The 26,231-nt window shown below is 45.0% G+C and overlaps 1 protein-coding gene across 1 annotated transcript; it reads right to left on the bottom strand.

Annotated features, from left to right (window-relative positions):
* Positions 1–2,749: 2,749 nt before the first annotated feature.
* LOC123992465 (probable asparagine--tRNA ligase, mitochondrial) lies at positions 2,750–19,785 on the bottom strand. The gene is made up of 5 exons (XM_046293623.1): positions 19,576–19,785; positions 18,071–18,208; positions 9,639–9,736; positions 9,332–9,358; positions 2,750–3,209 (listed from the first exon to the last, which is right to left on the bottom strand). The coding sequence occupies exons 1-5, from the start codon at positions 19,675–19,677 to the stop codon at positions 3,065–3,067; spliced, it is 510 nt and encodes a 169-aa protein (XP_046149579.1). The 5' UTR covers positions 19,678–19,785; the 3' UTR covers positions 2,750–3,064.
* Positions 19,786–26,231: the final 6,446 nt, after the last annotated feature.

The following is a 26,231-nucleotide window of genomic DNA, read 5'->3' on the forward strand; positions in this document are numbered from 1 at the left end:
GGAGGAGACGGGTTAAAGATGAAGGGGAGGAGTCGGGTTAAAGATGAAGGGGAGGAGACCAGGTTAAAGATGAAGGGGAGGAGACCAGGTTAAAGATGAAGGGGAGGAGACAGGTTAAAGATGAAGGGGAGGAGACGGGTTAAAGATGAAGGGGAGGAGACGGGTTAAAGATGAAGGGGAGGAGACGGGTTAAAGATGAAGGTGAGGAGTCGGGTTAAAGATGAAGGTGAGGAAACGGGTTAAAGATGAAGGTGAGGAGTCGGGTTAAAGATGAAGGGGAGGAGTCGGGTTAAAGATGAAGGGGAGGAGACAGGTTAAAGATGAAGGGGAGGAGACCGGGTTAAAGATGAAGGGGAGGAGACAGGTTAAAGATGAAGGGGAGGAGACCGGGTTAAAGGTGAAGGGGAGGAGACAGGTTAAAGGTTAAAGATGAAGGGGAGGAGACGGGTTAAAGATGAAGGGGAGGAGACAGGTTAAAGATGAAGGGGAGGAGTCGGGTTTAAGATGAAGGGGCGGAGTCGGGTTAAAGATGAAGGGGAGGAGACCGGGTTAAAGATGAAGGGGAGGAGACCAGGTTAAAGATGAAGGGGAGGAGACCAGGTTAAAGATGAAGGGGAGGAGACGGGTTAAAGATGAAGGGGAGGAGACGGGTTAAAGATGAAGGGGAGGAGACGGGTTAAAGATGAAGGGGAGGAGACGGGTTAAAGATGAAGGGGAGGAGACGGGTTAAAGATGAAGGAGGAGACGGGTTAAAGATGAAGGGGAGGAGACCAGGTTAAAGATGAAGGGGAGGAGACCAGGTTAAAGATGAAGGGGAGGAGACCAGGTTAGATGAAGGGAGGAGGACGGGGTTAAAGATGAAGGGGAGGAGACGGGTTAAAGATGAAGGGGAGGAGACGGGTTAAAGATGAAGGGGAGGAGACGGGTTAAAGATGAAGGGGGGAGACGGTTAAAGATGAAGGGGAGGAGACAGGTTAAAGATGAAGGGGAGACGGGTTAAAGATGAAGGGGAGGAGACAGGTTAAAGATGAAGGAGGAGACGGGTTAAAGATGAAGGGGGAGGGAGACGGGTTAAAGATGAAGGGAGGAGACCAGGTTAAAGATGAAGAGGAGACCAGGTTAAAGATGAAGGGAGGAGACGGGTTAAAGATGAAGGGGGAGGAGACGGGTTAAAGATGAAGGGGAGGAGACGGGTTAAAGATGAAGGTGAGGAGTCAAGTTAAAGATGAAGGTGAGGAAACGGGTTAAAGATGAAGGTGAGGAGACGGGTTAAAGATGAAGGGGAGGAGTCGGGTTAAAGATGAAGGGGAGGAGTCGGGTTAAAGATGAAGGGGAGGAGACAGGTTAAAGATGAAGGGGAGGAGACCGGGTTAAAGATGAAGGGGAGGAGACAGGTTAAAGATGAAGGGGAGGAGACCGGGTTAAAGGTGAAGGGGAGGAGACAGGTTAAAGGTTAAAGATGAAGGGGAGGAGACCGGGTTAAAGGTGAAGTGGAGGAGACAGGTTAAAGATGAAGGGGAGGAGACAGGTTAAAGATGAAGGGGAAGAGTCGGGTTTAAGATGAAGGGGCGGAGTCGGGTTAAAGATGAAGGGGAGGAGACCGGGTTAAAGGTGAAGGGGAGGAGACAGGTTAAAGATGAAGGGGAGGAGACGGGTTAAAGATGAAGGGGAGGAGACTGGGTTAAAGATGAAGGGGAGGAGACCAGGTTAAAGATGAAGGGGAGGAGACCAGGTTAAAGATGAAGGGAGGAGACGGGTTAAAGATGAAGGGGAGGAGACGGGTTAAAGATGAAGGGGAGGGAGACGGGTTAAAGATGAAGATGAGGGGGGAGACGGGTTAAAGATGAAGGGGGGACGGTTAAAGATGAAGGGGAGACGGGTTAAAGATGAAGGGGAGACGGGTTAAAGATGAAGGAGGAGACGGGTTAAAGATGAAGGGGAGGAGACGGGTTAAAGATGAAGGGGAGGAGACCAGGTTAAAGATGAAGGGGAGGAGACCAGGTTAAAGATGAAGGGGAGGAGACCAGGTTAAAGATGAAGGGGAGGAGACGGGTTAAAGATGAAGGAGGAAAGATGAAGGAGGAGACGGGTTAAAGATGAAGGAGGAGACGGGTTAAAGATGAAGGTGAGGAGTCGGGTTAAAGATGAAGGTGAGGAAACGGGTTAAAGATGAAGGTGAGGAGACGGGTTAAAGATGAAGGGGAGGAGTCGGTTAAAGATGAAGGGGAGGAGTCGGGTTAAAGATGAAGGGGAGAGACAGGTTAAAGATGAAGGAGGAGACCGGTTAAAGATGAAGGGGAGGAGACAGGTTAAAGATGAAGGGGGAGGAGACCGGGTTAAAGGTGAAGGGAGGAGACAGGTTAAAGGTTAAAGATGAAGGGAGGAGACCGGGTTAAAGGTGAAGTGGAGGAGACAGGTTAAAGATGAAGGGGAGGAGACAGGTTAAAGATGAAGGGGAGGAGTCGGGTTTAAGATGAAGGGGCGGAGTCGGGTTAAAGATGAAGGGGAGGAGACCGGGTTAAAGGTGAAGGGGAGGAGACAGGTTAAAGATGAAGGGGAGGAGTCACGTTAAAGAAGGATCTTTAAGCCCTGGGACAATTGAGACATGGATTAAGTCTGTGTCATTCAGAGGGTGAATGGACAAGACAAAATATTTAAGTGCCTTTGAACGGGGTATGGTATTAAGTGCCAGGAGCACCAGTTTGTGTCAAGAACTGCAACGCTGCTGGATTTTACACACTCAACAGTTTCCTGTGTGTATCCAGAATGGTCCACCACCCAAAGGACATCCAGCTAGACAACAGGACAAATAATTGAGTCAACATGGGCCAGCATCCTTGTGGAACGCTTTCGACACCTTGTAGAGTCCATGCCCTGTGGAATGCAGCCCTACTTCCTGCAACACACTCGTCAGTCCTACTTCCTGCAACACACTCGGCAGCCTGACTCTTTAAGACCTTGTAGAGTCCATGCCCTGATGAATTGAGGCTGTTCTGAAGGCAAAGAGGGGTGCAACTCAATATTAGGAAGGTGTTCTTAATGTTTGGTATACTCAGTGTATAGTTTACAGAAGGCAAGAGCGGGAGTATCTGGGGAATGGAATAACGTCTTTGATGTTGTCGACCCCCAAAACACACTGCAGGTAACGCTCAAAGCCCATACCAAACCCACCGTGAGGGACAGAACCAAACCGTCTCAGATCCAAATACCTGGACAGACAGAACAGAGTAGATTACAATATAACAGAATATAGTAGATTACAATAAAACAGAATATAGTAGATTACAATATAACAGAATATAGTAGATTACAATATAACAGAATCAAACAGAATATAGTAGATTACAATATAACAGAATCAAACCGAATAGAGTAGATTACAATATAACAGAATCAAACCGAATAGAGTAGATTACAATATAACAGAATCAAACAGAATAGAGTAGATTACAATATAACAGAATATAGTAGATTACAATATAACAGAATAGAGTAGATTACAATATAACAGAATATAGTAGATTACAATAAAACAGAATAGAGTAGATTACAATATAACAGAATATAGTAGATTACAATATAACAGAATCAGACAGAATATAGTAGATTACAATATAACAGAATCAGACAGAATATAGTAGATTACAATATAACAGAATCAAACAGAATATAGTAGATTACAATATAACAGAATAGAGTAGATTACAATATAACAGAATCAAACAGAATAGAGTAGATTACAATATAACAGAATCAAACAGAATATAGTAGATTACAATATAACAGAATCAAACAGAATATAGTAGATTACAATATAACAGAATCAAACAGAATATAGTAGATTACAATATAACAGAATCAAACAGAATAGAGTAGATTACAATATAACAGAATATAGTAGATTACAATATAACAGAATCAAACAGAATATAGTAGATTACAATATAACAGAATCAAACAGAATATAGTAGATTACAATATAACAGAATCAGACAGAATATAGTAGATTACAATATAACAGAATCAAACCGAGTAGAATAGAACAGAATATAGTAGATTACAATATAACAGAATCAAACCGAGTAGAATAGAACAGTATAGAGTAGAATAGAACAGTGTAGAGTAGAATAACAGAACAGTATAGAGTAGAATAGAACAGTGTAGAGTAGAATAACAGAATAGTGTAGAGTAGAACAGAATATAGTAGATTACAATATAACAGAATCAAACAGAGTAGAATAGAACAGTATAGAGTAGAATAACAGAATAGTGTAGAGTAGAATAGAACAGAATAGAGTAGAATAGAACAGTGTAGAGTAGAATAGAACAGTGTAGAGTAGAATAGAACAGTGTAGAGTAGAATAACAGAATAGTGTAGAGTAGAATAGAACAGTGTAGAGTAGAATAACAGAATCAAACCGAGTAGAAAAGAACAGAATAGAGTAGAATAGAACAGTGTAGAGTAGAATAACAGAATAGTGTAGAATAACAGAATAGTGTAGAGTAGAATAGAACAGAATAGAGTAGAATAGAACAGTGTAGAGTAGAATAGAACAGTGTAGAGTAGAATAGAACAGTGTAGAGTAGAATAACAGAATAGTGTAGAGTAGAATAGAACAGTGTAGAGTAGAATAACAGAATCAAACCGAGTAGAAAAGAACAGAATAGAGTAGAATAGAACAGTGTAGAGTAGAATAACAGAATAGTGTAGAGTAGAATAGAACAGAATAGAGTAGAATAGAACAGTGTAGAGTAGAATAGAACAGTGTAGAGTAGAATAGAACAGTGTAGAGTAGAATAACAGAATAGTGTAGAGTAGAATAACAGAACAGTGTAGAGTAGAATAGAACAGTGTAGAGTAGAATAACAGAATAGTGTAGAGTAGAACAGAACAGTATAGAGTAGAATAGAACAGTATAGAGTAGAATAGAACAGTGTAGAGTAGAATAACAGAATAGTGTAGAGTAGAACAGAACAGTATAGAGTAGAATAGAACAGTGTAGAGTAGAATAACAGAATAGTGTAGAGTAGAACAGAACAGTATAGAGTAGAATAGAACAGTGTAGAGTAGAATAACAGAATAGTGTAGAGTAGAATAGAACAGTGTAGAGTAGAATAGAACAGAATAGTGTAGAGTAGAATAGAACAGAATAGTGTAGAGTAGAACAGAACAGTGTAGAGTAGAATAGAACAGTGCAGAGTAGAATAGAACAGTGCAGAGTAGAATAGAACAGTGTAGAATAGAACAGTGTAGAGTAGAATAGAACAGTGTAGAATAGAACAGTGTAGAGTAGAACAGAATAGTGTAGAATAGAACAGTGTAGAGTAGAATAGAACAGTGCAGAGTAGAATAGAACAGTGTAGAATAGAACAGTGTAGAGTAGAACAGAATAGTGTAGAATAGAACAGTGTAGAGTAGAATAGAACGGTGTAGAGTAGAATAGAACAGTGTAGAGTAGAATAGAACAGTATAGAGTAGAACAGAACAGTATAGAGTAGAACAGAATAGTGTAGAGTAGAATAGAACAGTGTAGAGTAGAATAGAACAGAATAGTGTAGAGTAGAATAGAACAGAATAGTGTAGAGTAGAACAGAACAGTGTAGAGTAGAATAGAACAGTGCAGAGTAGAATAGAACAGTGCAGAGTAGAATAGAACAGTGTAGAATAGAACAGTGTAGAGTAGAATAGAACAGTGTAGAATAGAACAGTGTAGAGTAGAACAGAATAGTGTAGAATAGAACAGTGTAGAGTAGAATAGAACAGTGCAGAGTAGAATAGAACAGTGTAGAATAGAACAGTGTAGAGTAGAACAGAATAGTGTAGAATAGAACAGTGTAGAGTAGAATAGAACAGAATAGTGTAGAATAGAACAGTGTAGAGTAGAATATAACAGTGTAGAGTAGAACAGAATAGTGTAGAATAGAACAGTGTAGAGTAGAATAGAACAGAATAGAACAGAATATAACAGTGTAGAGTAGAATAGAACAGTGTAGAGGAGAATAGAACAGAATAGTGTAGAATAGAACAGAATAGTGTAGAATAGAACAGTGTAGAGTAGAATATAACAGTGTAGAGTAGAACAGAATAGTGTAGAATAGAACAGTGTAGAGTAGAATAGAACAGAATAGTGTAGAGTAGAATAGAATAGAACAGTGTAGAGTAGAACAGAACAGTGTAGAGTAGAACAGAACAGAATAGTGTAGAACAGAACAGAATAGTGTAGAATAGAACAGAATAGTGTAGAATAGAATAGAACAGTGTAGAGTAGAACAGAATAGTGTAGAATAGAATAGAACAGTGTAGAGTAGAACAGAATAGTGTAGAGTAGAATAGAACAGTGTAGAGTAGAACAGAATAGTGTAGAATAGAACAGTGTAGAGTAGAATAGAACAGAATAGTGTAGAGTAGAACAGAATAGAACAGTGTAGAGTAGAATATAACAGTGTAGAGTAGAACAGAATAGTGTAGAATAGAACAGTGTAGAGTAGAATAGAACAGAATAGTGTAGAGTAGAATAGAACAGAACAGTGTAGAGTAGAACAGAACAGTGTAGTGTAGAACAGAACAGAATAGTGTAGAGTAGAATAGAACAGAATAGTGTAGAATAGAACAGAATAGTGTAGAGTAGAATAGAACAGTGCAGAGTAGAATAGAACAGTGTAGAGTAGAATAGAACAGAATAGAACAGTATAGAACAGAATAGAACAGTGTAGAGTAGAATATAACAGTGTAGAGTAGAACAGAATAGTGTAGAATAGAATAGTGTAGAGTAGAATAGAACAGAACAGTGTAGAGTAGAACAGAACAGAACAGTGTAGAGTAGAATAGAACAGTGTAGAATAGAACAGAATAGTGTAGAATAGAACAGAATAGTGTAGAGTAGAATAGAACAGAATAGTGTAGAGTAGAATAGAACAGTGTAGAGTAGAACAGAATAGTGTAGAATAGAATAGAACAGTGTAGAGTAGAACAGAATAGTGTAGAGTAGAATAGAACAGTGTAGAGTAGAACAGAATAGTGTAGAATAGAACAGTGTAGAGTAGAATAGAACAGAATAGTGTAGAGTAGAACAGAATAGAACAGTGTAGAGTAGAATAAAACAGTGTAGAGTAGAACAGAATAGAACAGTGTAGAGTAGAATATAACAGTGTAGAGTAGAACAGAATAGTGTAGAATAGAACAGTGTAGAGTAGAATAGAACAGAATAGTGTAGAGTAGAATAGAACAGAACAGTGTAGAGTAGAACAGAACAGTGTAGTGTAGAACAGAACAGAATAGTGTAGAGTAGAATAGAACAGAATAGTGTAGAATAGAACAGAATAGTGTAGAGTAGAATAGAACAGTGCAGAGTAGAATAGAACAGTGTAGAGTAGAATAGAACAGAATAGAACAGTGTAGAGTAGAATAGAACAGAATAGTGTAGAGTAGAATAGAAGAGTGTAGAGGAGAACAGTATAGAACAGTGTAGAGTAGAACAGTGTAGAGTAGAATATAACAGTGTAGAGTAGAATAGAACCGAATAGAACAGTATAGAGTAGAATAGAACAGTATAGAGTAGAATAGAACAGTATAGAGTAGAATAGAACAGTGCAGAGTAGAATAGAACAGTGCAGAGTAGAATAGAACAGTGTGGAGTAGAACAGAATAGAACAGTGTAGAGTAGAATAGAACAGTGTAGAGTAGAATAGAACAGTGTAGAGTAGAATAGAACCGAATAGAACAGTATAGAGTAGAATAGAACAGTATAGAGTAGAATAGAACAGTGTAGAGTAGAATAGAACAGTGTGGAGTAGAACAGAATAGAACAGTGTAGAGTAGAATAGAACCGAATAGAACAGTGTAGAGTATAATAGAACAGTGTAGAGTAGAACAGAATAGAACAGTGTGGAGTAGAACAGAATAGAACAGTGTAGAGTAGAATAGAACCGAATAGAACAGTGTAGAGTAGAATAGAACCGAATAGAACAGTGTAGAGTAGAATAGAACAGTGTAGAGTAGAATAGAATAGAACAGTGTAGAGTAGAATAGAACAGAACAGTGTAGAGTAGAATAGAACAGTGTAGAATAGAACAGTGTAGAGTAGAATAGAACAGTGTAGAGTAGAATAGAACAGTGTAGAGTAGAATAGAACAGTGTAGAGTAGAACAGTGTAGAGTAGAATAGAACAGTGTAGAGTAGAATAGAACAGTGTAGAGTAGAACAGTGTAGAGTAGAATAGAACAGTGTAGAGTAGAACAGTGTAGAGTAGAATAGAACAGTGCAGAGTAGAATAGAACAGTATAGAATAGAACAGTATAGAGTAGAACAGTGTAGAGTAGAATAGAACAGTGTAGAGTAGAATAGAACAGTATAGAATAGAACAGTATAGAATAGAATAGAACCGTGTAGAGTAGAATAGAACAGTATAGAATAGAACAGTATAGAGTAGAATAGAACAGTATAGTATAGAATAGTGTAGAGTAGAATAGAACAGTATAGAATAGAACAGTGTAGAGTAGAATAGAACAGTATAGAATAGAACAGTATAGAGTAGAACAGTGTAGAGTAGAATAGAACAGTGTAGAGTAGAATAGAACAGTATAGAATAGAACAGTGTAGAGTAGAATAGAACAGTGTAGAATAGAACAGTGCAGAGTAGAATAGAACAGTATAGAATAGAACAGTATAGAATAGAATAGAACAGTATAGAGTAGAATAGAACAGTGTAGAGTAGAATAGAACAGTGTAGAGTAGAATAGAACAGTGTAGAGTAGAATAGAACAGTGTAGAGTAGAATAGAACAGTGTAGAGTAGAATAGAACAGTGTAGAGTAGAATAGAACAGTGTAGAGTAGAATAGAACAGTGTAGAGTAGAATAGAACAGTATAGAGTAGAACAGTGTAGAGTAGAATAGAACAGTGTAGAGTAGAACACAACAGAATAGAACAGTGTAGAGTAGAATAGAACAGTGTAGAGTAGAACAGTATAGAGTAGAATATAACAGTGTAGAGTAGAACACAACAGAATAGAACAGTGTAGAGTAGAATAGAACAGTGTAGAGTAGAATAGAACAGTATAGAACAGAATAGAACAGTGTAGAGTAGAATAGAACAGTATAGAACAGAATAGAACAGTGTAGAGTAGAATAGAACCGTATAGAATAGAACAGTGTAGAGTAGAACACAACAGAATAGAACAGTATAGAACAGAATAGAACAGTATAGAACAGAATAGAACAGTATAGAATAGAACAGAACAGTGTAGAGTAGAACGGAGTAGAAAATAAAGTACTTTATTATAAGCAAACATAGTTACACAATTTGAACACGTATAGAATTAAAATGCTCTTACCATCCGTATGGCTCATCCAAACCAGCCCTAAAGAAGACGCATGACGTGTGTTAACAGACGAGCAATTACAAGCAATTACCAAATTGTGTTGATTCCATGTGTACATATTAATGACTATGTTGTGTAAATATATATACTCAATATTCCACTTTTCAAATGTCTGTCTGTTGTTTTGCAAATATATGTATGTAATTTTATAGTTTATATGTATTGGACATGAAATGCGGTTTTCTGTATTTCTTAGAAGATGTATTTGTTTTATCTGAAAGTTGTAATAGAGTTATTTCATAACGTTGTGTGTTCCTACTGTGCCAGACGTGTCTTCAATAGGTCCAGTCTCTCCTCTCTCAGAGAACCTCCACACATCTCTCCTACTCCGGGGGCTAATAGGTCTACTGCTGCTGCCTGGGGAGGTACACACACACACACACACACAGGTACACATACACAGACAGGTACACACACACACACGGGTACACATACACAGACACACACACACACACACACACACACACACACACACACACACACACACACACACACACACACACACACACACACACACACACACACACACACACACACACACACACACACACACACACACACACAACTGGGTGACTAAAGGACTGTCATCTTACTAAACCGTAAGGAGATGACTGGGCTGCAAGTGTGGAAGAAAGAACATTTAAAAATACAGATGACACCGGTTCAACTGACATGACGCGGAACCGGTTCAACTGTCATGACGCGGAACCGGTTCAACTGTCATGACGCGGAACCGGTTCAACTGTCATGACGCGGAACCGGTTCAACTGACATGACCGGTTCAACTGACATGACCGGTTCAACTGACATGACCGGTTCAACTGACATGACCCGGAACCGGTTCAACTGACATGACCCGGGAACCGGTTCAACTGTCATGACCCGGGAACCGGTTCAACTGTCATGACCCGGGAACCGGTTCAACTGTCATGACCCGGAACCGGTTCAACTGTCATGACCCGAACCGGTTCAACTGTCATGACCGGGAACCGGTTCAACTGTCATGACCCGGAACCGGTTCAACTGTCATGACCCGGGAACCGGTTCAACTGTCATGACCCGGGAACCGGTTCAACTGACATGACCTGGGAACCGGTTCAACTGACATGACCCGGAACCGGTTCAACTGACATGACCGGTTCAACTGACATGACCCGGAACCGGTTCAACTGTCATGACCGGTTCAACTGACATGACCGGTTCAACTGACATGACCGGTTCAACTGACATGACGCGGAACCGGTTCAACTGACATGACCCGGAACCGGTTCAACTGACATGACCCGGAACCGGTTCAACTGACATGACCCGGAACCGGTTCAACTGACATGACCCGGAACCGGTTCAACTGACATGACCCGGAACCGGTTCAACTGTCATGACCCGTTCAACTGTCATGACCCGGGAACCGGTTCAACTGTCATGACCCGGGAACCGGTTCAACTGTCATGACCCGGGAACCGGTTCAACTGTCATGACCCGGGAACCGGTTCAACTGTCATGACCCGGGAACCGGTTCAACTGACATGACCCGGGAACCGGTTCAACTGACATGACCGGTTCAACTGTCATGACCCGGGAAGCGGTTCAACTGTCATGACCCGGGAACCGGTTCAACTGTCATGACCCGGGAAGCGGTTCAACTGTCATGACCCGGGAAGCGGTTCTGACCCGGGAACCGGTTCAACTGTCATGACCCGGGAACCGGTTCAACTGTCATGACCCGGGAAGCGGTTCAACTGTCATGACCCGGGAAGCGGTTCAACTGTCATGACCCGGGAAGCGGTTCAACTGTCATGACCCGGGAAGCGGTTCAACTGTCATGACCCGGGAAGCGGTTCAACTGTCATGACCCGGGAAGCGGTTCAACTGTCATGACCCGGGAAGCGGTTCAACTGACATGACCCGGGAACCGGTTCAACTGACATGACCCGGGAACCGGTTCAACTGACATGACCCGGGAACCGGTTCAACTGACATGACCAGTTCAACTGACATGACCCGGGAACCGGTTCAACTGACATGACCCGGGAACCGGTTCAACTGACATGACCCGGGAACCGGTTCAACTGACATGACCAGGTCAACTGACATGACCCGGGAACCGGTTCAACTGTCATGACCCGGGAACCGGTTCAACTGTCATGACCCGGGAACCGGTTCAACTGTCATGACCCGGGAACCGGTTCAACTGACATGACCCGAACCGTTCAACTGACATGACCGGTTCAACTGACATGACCCGAACCGGTTCAACTGTCATGACCCGGAACCGGTTCAACTGTCATGACCGGTTCAACTGACATGACCGGTTCAACTGACATGACGCGGAACCGGTTCAACTGACATGACCAGGAACCGGTTCAACTGACATGACGCGGAACCGGTTCAACTGACATGACCGGTTCAACTGACATGACCCGAACCGTTCAACTGTCATGACCCGCTCAACTGTCATGACCCGGGAACCGTTCAACTGTCATGACCCGGGAACCGGTTCAACTGTCATGACCCGGGAACCGGTTCAACTGACATGACCGGTTCAACTGACATGACCGGTTCAACTGTCATGACCCGGGAAGCGGTTCAACTGTCATGACCCGGGAAGCGGTTCAACTGTCATGACCCGGGAAGCGGTTCAACTGTCATGACCCGGGAAGCGGTTCAACTGTCATGACCCGGGAAGCGGTTCAACTGTCATGACCCGGGAACCGGTTCAACTGTCATGACCCGGAACCGGTTCAACTGTCCCGGAACCGGTTCAACTGTCATGTCCCGGAACCGGTTCAACTGTCATGACCCGGAACCGGTTCAACTGTCATGACCCGGGAACCGGTTCAACTGTCATGACCCGGGAACCGGTTCAACTGTCATGACCCGGAACCGTTCAACTGTCATGACCCGGGAACCGGTTCAACTGTCATGACCCGGAATCGGTTCAACTGTCATGACCCGGGAACCGGTTCAACTGTCATGACCCGGAACCGGTTCAACTGTCATGACCGGGAACCGGTTCAACTGTCATGACCCGGGAACCGGTTCAACTGACATGACCCGGGAACCGGTTCAACTGACATGACCCGGAACCGGTTCAACTGACATGACCCGGGAACCGGGTTCAACTGACATGACCCGGGAACCGGTTCAACTGACATGACCAGTTCAACTGACATGACCCGGAACCGGGTTCAACTGTCATGACCCGGGAACCGTTCAACTGACATGACCCGGGAACCGGTTCAACTGACATGACCCGGGAACCGGTTCAACTGACATGACCCGGGAACCGGTTCAACTGACATGACCCGGGAACCGGTTCAACTGACATGACCCGGGAACCGGTTCAACTGACATGACCCGGGAACCGGTTCAACTGACATGACCCGGGAACCGGTTCAACTGTCATGACCCGGGAACCGGTTCAACTGACATGACCCGGGAACCGGTTCAACTGTCATGACCCGGGAACCGGTTCAACTGTCCCGGGAACCGGTTCAACTGTCCCGGGAACCGGTTAAACTGTCATGACCCGGGAACCGGTTCAACTGTCATGACCCGGGAACCGGTTCAACTGTCATGACCCGGGAACCGGTTCAACTGTCATGACCCGGGAACCGGTTCAACTGTCATGACCCGGGAACCGGTTCAACTGTCATGACCCGGGAACCGGTTCAACTGTCATGACCCGGGAACCGGTTCAACTGTCATGACCCGGGAACCGGTTCAACTGACATGACCCGGGAACCGGTTCAACTGTCATGACCCGGGAACCGGTTCAACTGTCATGACCCGGAACCGTTCAACTGACATGACCCGGAACCGGTTCAACTGACATGACCGGTTCAACTGACATGACCCGGAACCGGTTCAACTGTCATGACCCGGAACCGGTTCAACTGTCATGACCGGTTCAACTGACATGACCGGTTCAACTGACATGACGCGGAACCGGTTCAACTGACATGACCAGGAACCGGTTCAACTGACATGACGCGGAACCGGTTCAACTGACATGACCGGTTCAACTGACATGACCCGGAACCGGTTCAACTGTCATGACCCGTTCAACTGTCATGACCCGGGAACCGGTTCAACTGTCATGACCCGGGAACCGGTTCAACTGTCATGACCCGGGAACCGGTTCAACTGACATGACCCGGAACCGGTTCAACTGACATGACCGGTTCAACTGTCATGACCCGGGAAGCGGTTCAACTGTCATGACCCGGGAAGCGGTTCAACTGTCATGACCCGGGAAGCGGTTCAACTGTCATGACCCGGGAAGCGGTTCAACTGTCATGACCCGGGAACCGGTTCAACTGACCCGGGAACCGGTTCAACTGTCATGTCCCGGGAACCGGTTCAACTGTCATGTCCCGGGAACCGGTTCAACTGTCATGACCCGGGAACCGGTTCAACTGTCATGACCCGGGAACCGGTTCAACTGTCATGACCCGGAACCGGTTCAACTGTCATGACCGGGAACCGGTTCAACTGTCATGACCCGGGAACCGGTTCAACTGTCATGACCCGGGAACCGGTTCAACTGTCATGACCCGGGAACCGGTTCAACTGTCATGACCCGGGAACCGGTTCAACTGTCATGACCCGGGAACCGGTTCAACTGTCATGACCCGGGAACCGGTTCAACTGTCATGACCCGAACCGTTCAACTGACATGACCCGGGAACCGGTTCAACTGACATGACCCGGGAACCGGTTCAACTGACATGACCAGTTCAACTGACATGACCCGGGAACCGGTTCAACTGTCATGACCCGGGAACCGGTTCAACTGACATGACCCGGGAACCGGTTCAACTGACATGACCCGGGAACCGGTTCAACTGACATGACCCGGGAACCGGTTCAACTGACATGACCCGGGAACCGGTTCAACTGACATGACCCGGGAACCGGTTCAACTGACATGACCCGGGAACCGGTTCAACTGACATGACCCGGGAACCGGTTCAACTGACATGACCCGGGAACCGGTTCAACTGTCATGACCGGGAACCGTTCAACTGTCCCGGGAACCGTTCAACTGTCCCGAACCGGTTCAACTGTCCCGGAACCGGGTTAAACTGTCATGACCGGAACCGGTTCAACTGTCATGACCCGGGAACCGGTTCAACTGTCATGACCCGGGAACCGGTTCAACTGTCATGACCCGGAACCGGTTCAACTGTCATGACCCGGAACCGGTTCAACTGTCATGACCTGGGAACCGGTTCAACTGTCATGACCCGAACCGGTTCAACTGTCATGACCCGGGAACCGTTCAACTGACATGACCCGGGAACCGTTCAACTGACATGACCCGGGAACCGTTCAACTGACATGACCCGGGAACCGGTTCAACTGACATGACCAGTTCAACTGACATGACCCGGAACCGGTTCAACTGTCATGACCCGGGAACCGTTCAACTGACATGACCCGGGAACCGTTCAACTGACATGACCCGGGAACCGGTTCAACTGACATGACCCGGAACCGGTTCAACTGTCATGACCCGGGAACCGGTTCAACTGTCATGACCCGGAACCGTTCAACTGTCATGACCCGGGAACCGTTCAACTGTCATGACCCGGGAACCGGTTCAACTGTCATGACCCGGGAACCGGTTCAACTGTCATGACCCGGAACCGGTTCAACTGACATGACCCGGGAACCGGTTCAACTGACATGACCCGGGAACCGGTTCAACTGACATGACCCGGGAACCGGTTCAACTGACATGACCAGTTCAACTGACATGACCCGGGAACCGGTTCAACTGACATGACCCGGAACCGGTTCAACTGTCATGACCCGGGAACCGGTTCAACTGTCATGACCCGGAACCGGTTCAACTGTCATGACCCGGGAACCGGTTCAACTGACATGACCAGTTCAACTGACATGACCCGGGAACCGGTTCAACTGACATGACCCGGGGAACCGGTTCAACTGACATGACCCGGGAACCGTTCAACTGACATGACCCGGGAACCGGTTCAACTGTCATGACCCGGGAACCGGTTCAACTGTCATGACCCGGGAACCGGTTCAACTGACATGACCCGGAACCGGTTCAACTGACATGACCCGGAACCGGTTCAACTGACATGACCCGGAACCGGTTCAACTGACATGACCCGGAACCGGTTCAACTGACATGACCCGGAACCGGTTCAACTGTCATGACCCGGGAACCGTTCAACTGACATGACCCGAACCGGGTTCAACTGACATGACCCGAACCGGGTTCAACTGTCATGTCCCGGAACCGTTCAACTGTCATGTCCCGGGAACCGTTCAACTGTCATGACCCGGGAAGCGGTTCAACTGTCATGACCCGGGAACCGGTTCAACTGTCATGACCCGGAACCGGTTCAACTGTCATGACCCGGGAACCGGTTCAACTGTCATGACCGGGAACCGGTTCAACTGTCATGACCCGGGAACCGGTTCAACTGTCATGACCCGGGAACCGGTTCAACTGTCATGACCCGGGAACCGGTTCAACTGTCATGACCCGGGAACCGGTTCAACTGTCATGACCCGGGAACCGGTTCAACTGACATGACCCGGGAACCGGTTCAACTGACATGACCCGGGAACCGGTTCAACTGACATGACCCGGGAACCGGTTCAACTGACATGACCGGGGAACCGTTCAACTGACATGACCAGTTCAACTGACATGACCGGGAACCGGTTCAACTGTCATGACCCGGAACCGGTTCAACTGACATGACCCGGGAACCGTTCAACTGACATGACCCGGGAACCGGTTCAACTGACATGACCCGGGAACCGGTTCAACTGACATGACCCGGAACCGGTTCAACTGACATGACCCGGGAACCGGTTCAACTGACATGACCCGGGAACCGGTTCAACTGACATGACCCGGGAACCGGTTCAACTGTCATGACCCGGGAACCGGTTCAACTGTCCCGGGAACCGGTTCAACTGTCCCGGGAACCGGTTCAACTGTCCCGGGAACCGGTTAAACTGTCATGACCCGGGAACCGGTTCAACTGTCATGACCCGGGAACCGGTTCAACTGTCATGACCCGGGAACCGGTTCAACTGTCATGACCCGGGAACCGGTTCAACTGTCATGACCCGGGAACCGGTTCAACTGTCATGACCCGGGAACCGGTTCAACTGTCATGACCCGGGAACCGGTTCAACTGTCATGACCCGGGAACCGGTTCAACTGACATGACCCGGGAACCGGTTCAACTGACATGACCCGGGAACCGGTTCAACTGACATGACCCGGGAACCGGTTCAACTGACATGACCAGTTCAACTGACATGACCCGGGAACCGGTTCAACTGTCATGACCCGGGAACCGGTTCAACTGACATGACCCGGGAACCGGTTCAACTGACATGACCCGGGAACCGGTTCAACTGACATGACCCGGGAACCGGTTCAACTGTCATGACCCGGGAACCGGTTCAACTGTCATGACCCGGGAACCGGTTCAACTGTCATGACCCGGGAACCGGTTCAACTGTCATGACCCGGGAACCGGTTCAACTGTCATGACCCGGGAACCGGTTCAACTGTCATGACCCGGGAACCGGTTCAACTGACATGACCCGGGAACCGGTTCAACTGACATGACCCGGGAACCGGTTCAACTGACATGACCCGGGAACCGGTTCAACTGACATGACCAGTTCAACTGACATGACCCGGGAACCGGTTCAACTGACATGACCCGGGAACCGGTTCAACTGTCATGACCCGGGAACCGGTTCAACTGTCATGACCCGGGAACCGGTTCAACTGTCATGACCCGGGAACCGGTTCAACTGACATGACCAGTTCAACTGACATGACCCGGGAACCGGTTCAACTGACATGACCCGGGAACCGGTTCAACTGACATGACCCGGGAACCGGTTCAACTGTCATGACCCGGGAACCGGTTCAACTGTCATGACCCGGGAACCGGTTCAACTGTCATGACCCGGGAACCGGTTCAACTGTCATGACCCGGGAACCGGTTCAACTGACATGACCCGGGAACCGGTTCAACTGACATGACCCGGAACCGGTTCAACTGACATGACCCGGAACCGGTTCAACTGACATGACCCGGAACCGGTTCAACTGACATGACCCGAACCGGTTCAACTGACATGACCCGAACCGTTCAACTGACATGACCCGAACCGGTTCAACTGACATGACCCGAACCGTTCAACTGACATGACCCGGAACCGGTTCAACTGACATGACCCGGAACCGGTTCAACTGACATGACCCGGAACCGGTTCAACTGACATGACCCGGAACCGGTTCAACTGACATGACCCGGAACCGGTTCAACTGACATGACCCGGAACCGGTTCAACTGTCATGACCTGTTCAACTGACATGACCGGCTCAACTGACATGACCGGTTCAACTGACATGACCCGGAACCGGTTCAACTGACATGACCGGTTCAACTGACATGACCGGTTCAACTGACATGACCGGTTCAACTGACATGACCGGCTCAACTGACATGACCGGCTCAACTGACCATACAACTTTGATAGGTGAAACAGTTTTAACTATGGAGTGGAGTTGGTTTTATTTAACCAGGTGACTCATTAACAACACATTCTCTATTATAACAACAACCTGATGTGTTGTTCAAACTGGACCGATCTCCATGTGCTACATGACCTTACAGTGTGTAGCGGCTGGTCCTGGTTGTCTCGTGTGTAGAAGGGCTTCAGGTCATAGGGATAATCTGTGACGAAGAGAGGAACATTGCCACAATGTTTCACCAGGTACTTCTCATGCTCTGTCTGCAAGTCAGAGCCCCACTGATAAAGGGAGGGAGGGAAGGAGGAGGGAGGGAAGGAGGAAAGAGGGAGACAAAAGGGGGAAGAGAATCAGTAAAAGAGGGAGGGAGAGGAAGGTAGGGAGGGAGAGAGGTGGGGTAGAGTGAGAAGGGGAGAGAGGGAAGGAGTAAGAGGCAGAAAGAGAATGAGAGATTAAAGGTTTGACCCCACACATGCCTGAAACTGTAGAATCTAAGGTGTGAAAATAGAATCAGGTTGACGACACAGTACAGAATACACAGGGTACAACATTATAGAAAATAGCTCTACTGACCATCTGTTATTAAGAGGCTACAGCTATCTCCTTCTGACAGAGGCTACAGCTATCTCCTTCTGACAGAGGCTACAGCTATCTCCTTCTGACAGAGGCTACAGCTATCTCCTTCTGACAGAGGCTACAGCTATCTCCTTCTGACAGAGGCTACAGCTATCTCCTTCTGACAGAGGCTACAGCTATCTCCTTCTGACAGAGGCTACATCTATCTCCTTCTGAAAGAGGCTACACTTATCTCCCCCTGAAAGAGGCTACAGTTATCTCCCCCTGAAAGAGGCTACAGTTATCTCCCCCTGAAAGAGGCTACAGTTATCTCCCTCTGAAAGAGGCTACAGTTATCTCCCCCTGAAAGAGGCTACAGTTATCTCCCTCTGAAAGAGGCTACACTTATCTCCCTCTGAAAGAGGCTACACTTATCTCCTTCTGAAAGAGGCTACAGTTATCTCCCTCTGAAAGAGGCTACATCATTCTCCTGAAAGAGGCTACAGTTATCTCCCCCTGAAAGAGGCTACAGTTATCTCCCCCTGAAAGAAGCTACAGTTATCTCCCTCTGAAAGAGGCTACAGTTATCTCCCTCTGAAAGAGGCTACAGTTATCTCCCCCTGAAAGAGGCTACAGTTATCTCCCCCTGAAAGAGGCTACAGTTATCTCCCCCTGAAAGAGGCTACAGTTATCTCCCCCTGAAAGAGGCTACAGTTATCTCCCTCTGAAAGAGGCTACAGTTATCTCCCTCTGAAAGAGGCTACAGTTATCTCCTCTGAAAGAGGCTACAGTTATCTCCCTCTGAAAGAGGCTACAGTTATCTCCCCTCTGAAAGAGGCTACAGTTATCTCCCTCTGAAAGAGGCTACAGTTATCTCCCTCTGAAAGAGGCTACAGTTATCTCCCTCTGAAAGAGGCTACAGTTATCTCCCTCTGAAAGAGGCTACAGTTATCTCCCTCTGAAAGAGGCTACAGTTATCTCCTTCTGAAAGAGGCTACAGCTATCTCCCTCTGAAAGAGGCTACAGTTATCTCCCTCTGAAAGAAGCTACAGTTATCTCCCTCTGAAAGAGGCTAGAGCTGTACTCTACTTACATCTGTTTTGAAAGCAAATGTCTTGGAGCTGCTGTTGAGGATGTTTATGGCTTCTGTGTAGGTTATCCTGAAGCAAAGAGATATAACAACAACAGTATTCATGATAATTATGCAATCACTGTATATTAATGATCCTTGTGTAATCGTTAAATATCAATGATCATTATGTAATCACTGTATATTAATGATCCTTGTGTAATCGTTAAATATCAATGATCATTATGTAATCACTGTATATTAATGATCCTTGTGTAATCGCTAAATATCAATGATCATTATGTAATCACTGTATATTAATGATCCTTGTGTAATCGTTAAATATCAATGATCAACAATTACTTAAAAATCATACAATGTGATTTCCTGGATTTTTGTTTTAGATTCCGTCTCTCACAGTTGAAGTGCACCTATGATAGAAATTACAGACCTCTACATGCTTTGTAAGTAGGAAAACCTGCAAAATCGGCAGTGTATCAAATACTTGTTCTCCCCACTGTATCAATACATATGATTTCAACCCAGAGGATATTAACCCAGAGTATATCAACCCAGAGTATATTAACCTAGAGTATATCAACCCAGAGTATATCAACCCAGAGTATATCAACCCAGAGTATATCAACCCAGAGTATATCAACCCAGAGTATATCAACCCAGAGTATAAAACCAGAGTATATAATCCCAGAGTATATAATCCCAGAGTATATTAACCTAGAGTATATCATCCCAGAGTATCAACCCAGAGTATATAATCCCAGAGTATATAATCCCAGAGTATATCAACCCAGAGTATATAATCCCAGAGTATATAATCCCAGAGTATATAATCCCAGAGTATATCAACCCAGAGTATATAATCCCAGAGTATATAATCCCAGAGTATATCATCCCAGAGTATCAACCCAAAGTATATAATCCCAGAGTATATAATCCCAGAGTATATAATCCCAGAGTATATAATCCCAGAGTATATAATCCCAGAGTATATAATCCCAGAGTATATAATCCCAGAGTATATCAACCCAGAGTATATAATCCCAGAGTATATAATCCCAGAGTATATAATCCCAGAGTATATCAACCCAGAGTATATAATCCCAGAGTATATAATCCCAGAGTATATCATCCCAGAGTATCAACCCAAAGTATATAATCCCAGAGTATATAATCCCAGAGTATATAATCCCAGAGTATATAATCCCAGAGTATATAATCCCAGAGTATATAATCCCAGAGTATATAATCCCAGAGTATATAATCCCAGAGTATATTAACCCAGAGTATCAACCCAGAGTATATAATCCCAGAGTATATAATCCCAGAGTATATCAACCCAGAGTATATAATCCCAGAGTATATAATCCCAGAGTATATCATCCCAGAGTATCAACCCAAAGTATATAATCCCAGAGTATATAATCCCAGAGTATATAATCCCAGAGTATATAATCCCAGAGTATATCAACCCAGAGTATATAATCCCAGAGTATATCGGACTGCTTTTTCTCTATCGCTTCACTGGATTCCTACCGCAAGCTCTGGACCATTACACCGGATCATCGCAGCTAGCTAGCTGCAACCTGAGTGGCTACTGCTGGCTAACGCCTCTGTTCCAAAGCAAGCATCAGTTAGCCTTGAGCTTGCCTCGAGCTAGGCTCATCTCCCGGCTACCCGAAGAGGTCTATCAGCTAATTATTGGGCTACAATACCTCTTTTGCCTGGACCCTTTATTGCCGACACGGAGCCCCATCATGACTGGTCTGCCGCCGTAATCGTCCAAGGTGGTTTCAACAGGCTCTTCCGTTGCGACGTCCCTGGAGGCCCATCTGCCAGCCCCAGCCCGCTAGCTGTCTGAATCGTAGTAGCGACTACCAAACGGCTCCCTGACTTACCTAGTGCTGCTCATTGGACCCTATGATCACTCGGCTACACATGCCTCTCCCTTATGCCAATATTTTTTTTACATTTATTTTACCTTTATTTAAAAAGTCAAGTCAGTTAAAATTAAGAACAAATTCTTATTTTCAATGACGGCCTAGGAACAGTGGGTTAACTGCCTGTTCAGGGGCAGAATGACAAATTTTTACCATGTCAGCTCGGGGATTTGATCTTGCAACCTTCCGGTTGCTAGTCCAACGCTATAACCACTAGGCTACCTACCGTCCCACAAGACTTCGGCAATGTCATTTACAAAATAGCCTTCAACACTCTACTAAGCAAATTGGATGCAGTCTATCACAGAGCCATGCGTTTTGTCACCAAAGCCCCATATACTACCCACCACTGAGACCTGTATGCTCTAGTCGGCTGGCTCTCGCTACATATTCGTCTCCAAACCCACTGGCTCCAGGTCATCTATAAGTCTTTGCTACGTAAATCCCCGCCTTATCTCTGCTCACTTATCACCATAGCAACACCCACCCGTAGCACGTGCTCCAGCAGGTATATCGCACTGGTCGCCCCCAAAGCCAACACCTCCTTTGGTCGCCTTTCCTTCCAGTTCTCTGCTGCCAATGACTGGAACGAATTGCAATAATCACTGAAGCTGGAGACTTATATCTCCCTCACTAACTTAAAGCCTCAGCTGTCAGAGCAGCTTACCGATCACTGTACCTGTACACAGCCCATCTGTAAATAGCCCATCTGTAAATAGCCCATCTGTACGTAGCCCATCTGTAAATAGCCCATCTGTAAATAGCCCATATTGTTTTTATTTTATTTGCTCTTCTGCACCCCAGTATCTCTACTTGCACATCCTCATCTGCACATCTATCACTCCAGTGTTAATGATAAATTGTCATTATTTCACCTCTATGGCCTATTTATTGCCTTACCTCCCTAATCTTCTACATTTGCACACACTGTACATAGATGTTCCTATTGTGTTATTGACTGTATGTTTGGTTATTCCATGTGTAACTCTGTGTTGTTGTTTGTGTCGCACTGCTTTGCTTTATCTTGGCCAGGTCGCAGTTATAAATGAGAACTTGTTCTCAACTGGCCTACCTGGTTAAATAAAAATACACACTAAATATCTAGGTCAAATAGGGGAGAGGCGTTGTGCCGTGAGGTGTTGCTTTATCTGTTTCTTTTAAACCAGGTTTGCTGTTTATTTGAGCAATATGAGATGGAAGGAAGAAGAAGGGAGTTCCATGCAGTAATGGCCCTGTGTAATACTGTATGTTTCCTTGAAGTTGTTCTGGACCCTGGGACTGTGAAAAGACACCTGGTGGCATGTCTGGTGGGGTAAGTGTGTGTTTCAGTGCTGTGTGTAAGTTGACTATGCAAACAATTAGGAATTTATAACACATTCATGTTTCTTATAAAAAAGAAGAAGTGATACAGTCAGTCTCTCCTCAACTCTTAGCCAAGAGAGACTGGCAGCATAGTATTTATATCAGCCCTCTGATTACAATTAAGAGCAAGACGTGCCGCTCTGTTCTGGACCAGCTGCAGCTTAACTAGGTCTTTCTTTGCAGCACTGGACCACATGACTGGACGATAATCACGTTTAGACAACACTAGAGCCTGCAGAACTTGCTTTTAGGAGTGTGGTGTCAAATAAGCAGAGCATCTTTTTGTTACGGACAGATCTCTCCTCATCTTTACAACCATTGAATCTGTATGTTTTAACGAGAACAGTTTCAATCTAAGGTAACACCAAGTAATTTAGTCTCCTCAACTTGTTCAACAGCCACATCATTCATTATCAGATCCAGCTGAGGTCTAGAACTTCAGGAATGATTTGTACCAAATACAATGCTCTTAGTTTTAGAGATGTTCAGGACCAGTTTATTACTGGCCACCCATTCCAAAACAGACTGAAACTCTTTAAGGGTTTCAGTGACTTCATTTAGCTGTGGTTGCTGATGCGTATATGCTTGAGTTATCAGCATACATGGACACACAGGCTTTGTTTAATGCCAGTGGCAGGTCATTGGTAAAAATAGAAAAGAGTAGAGGGCCGAGAGAGTTTCCCTGTGGTACACCCCACTTTACATGTTTGACATTAGAGAAGCTTCCATTAAAGAAACCCTTTGAGGTCTATTAGATAGACAGCTCTGAATCCACGATATGGCAGAGGTTGAAAAGCCACAACACAAGTTCTCAACAACAGGTTAAGGTCAATAATATCAAAGGCTGCACTGAAATCAACCGTATCGCTCCCACGATCTTATTTTTATCAATTTCTGTCAACCAATCATCAGTCATTTATGTCCAGTACACGTTGAGTCCTCTTCTCTATAAGCCTGCTGAAAGTCTGTTGTTCATTTGTTTACAGAGAAATAGCATTGTATTTGGTCAAACACCATTTTTTCCAACAGTATGTTCAGAGCTGGCAGCAAGCTGATTGGTCTGCTGTTAGAACCAGTAAAGGCCGCTTTACCACTCTTAGGTAAGTGGATTCATTTGTCTTCCCTCCAGGCCTGAGGACAAAGACTTTCCTCTAGACTCAGATTAAAGATATGAGAGATAGGAATGGCTATAGAGTCAGCTACCATCCTCAGTAGGAGTGACTATAGAGTCAGCTACCATCCTCAGTAGCTTTCCATCAGAGTTGTCAATGCCAGGAGGTTTGTCATTATTGATTGATAGCTATTTTCCCAGTCCTGTTGCCCCCATCTCTTTCAACCATACAGTTTTTCAACTCCTCATCAATCCATGGAGCCTTAACAGTAGAATGTATGCACACATGACTGTAAGTCGCTTTGGATAAAAGCGTCTGCTAAATGGCATATATATTATATTTATATTACTAACAGTCAGTTTCTTAACAGGTGTTTATCAATAATCAACAAATATTTTTTACATCATCCACATAGAGTCACAGCAAAATATTTCATATGATCTCTTATACACTATTTTAAGCCCAGCTTTTGGAACTTGGTCTTTCCTGGATATAGCCACTATATTGTGATCACTGTATCCAATGGGTTCAGATACAGCTTTAGAGAAACGTTCTACAGTATTAGTAAAGATGTGATCAATACATGTGGATGATGTTGTTCCTGTAGTGTTTGTAAACACCCTGGTAGGTTGATTAATAACCTGAACCAGATTACAGACACTGGTTACAGTGAGAAGCTTCCTGTTGAGTGGGTTGATTAATAACCTGAACCAGATTACAGACACTGGTTACAGTGAGAAGCTTCCTGTTGAGTGGGTTGATTAATAACCTGAACCAGATTACAGACACTGGTTACAGTGAGAAGCTTCCTGTTGAGTGGGTTGATTAATAACCTGAACCAGATTACAGACACTGGTTACAGTGAGAAGCTTCCTGTTGAGTGGGTTGATTAATAACCTGAACCAGATTACAGGCACTGGTTACAGTGAGAAGCTTCCTGTTGAGTGGGTTGATTAATAACCTGAACCAGATTACAGACACTGGTTACAGTGAGAAGCTTCCTGTTGAGTGGGTTGATTAATAACCTGAACCAGATTACAGACACTGGTTACAGTGAGAAGCTTCCTGTTGAGTGGGTTGATTAATAACCTGAACCAGATTACAGACACTGGTTACAGTGAGAAGCTTCCTGTTGAGTGGGTTGATTAATAACCTGAACCAGATTACAGACACTGGTTACAGTGAGAAGCTACCTGTTGAGTGGGTTGATTAATAACCTGAACCAGATTACAGACACTGGTTACAGTGAGAAGCTTCCTGTTGAGTGGGTTGATTAATAACCTGAACCAGATTACAGACACTGGTTACAGTGAGAAGCTTCCTGTTGAGTGGGTTGATTAATAACCTGAACCAGATTACAGACACTGGTTACAGTGAGAAGCTACCTGTTGAGTGGGTTGATTAATAACCTGAACCAGATTACAGACACTGGTTACAGTGAGAAGCTTCCTGTTGAGTGGGTTGATTAATAACCTGAACCAGATTACAGGCACTGGTTACAGTGAGAAGCTTCCTGTTGAGTGGGTTGATTAATAACCTGAACCAGATTACAGGCACTGGTTACAGTGAGAAGCTTCCTGTTGAGTGGGTTGATTAATAACCTGAACCAGATTACAGACACTGGTTACAGTGAGAAGCTTCCTCTTGAGGGGACAGCTTGATGAAAACCAGTCAGCATTCCACTGTTAGTCTACACCTGTTGTTTACCAAGGACCCATCAGTAAGCATTTCACTGTTAGTCTACACCTGTTGTTTACCAAGGACCCATCAGTCAGCATTTCACTGTTAGTCTACACCTGTTGTTTACCAAGGACCCATCAGTAAGCATTCCACTGTTAGTCTACACCTGTTGTTTACCAAGGACCCATCAGTAAGCATTTCACTGTTAGTCTACACCTGTTGTTTACCAAGGACCCATCAGTCAGCATTTCACTGTTAGTCTACACCTGTTGTTTACCAAGGACCCATCAGTCAGCATTCCACTGTTAGTCTACACCTGTTGTTTACCAAGGACCCATCAGTAAGCATTTCACTGTTAGTCTACACCTGTTGTTTACCAAGGACCCATCAGTCCACTGTTAGTCTACACCTGTTGTTTACCAAGGACCCATCAGTCAGCATTTCAGTGTTAGTCTACACCTGATGTTTACCAAGGACCCATCAGTCCACTGTTAGTCTACACCTGTTGTTTACCAAGGACCCAGTCAGCATTTCACTGTTAGTCTACACCTGTTGTTTACCAAGCATT

The sequence above is a fragment of the Oncorhynchus gorbuscha genome, linkage group LG13 (assembly GCF_021184085.1).
Source record: "Oncorhynchus gorbuscha isolate QuinsamMale2020 ecotype Even-year linkage group LG13, OgorEven_v1.0, whole genome shotgun sequence".
Classification (NCBI taxonomy): Eukaryota; Metazoa; Chordata; class Actinopteri; order Salmoniformes; family Salmonidae; genus Oncorhynchus; species Oncorhynchus gorbuscha.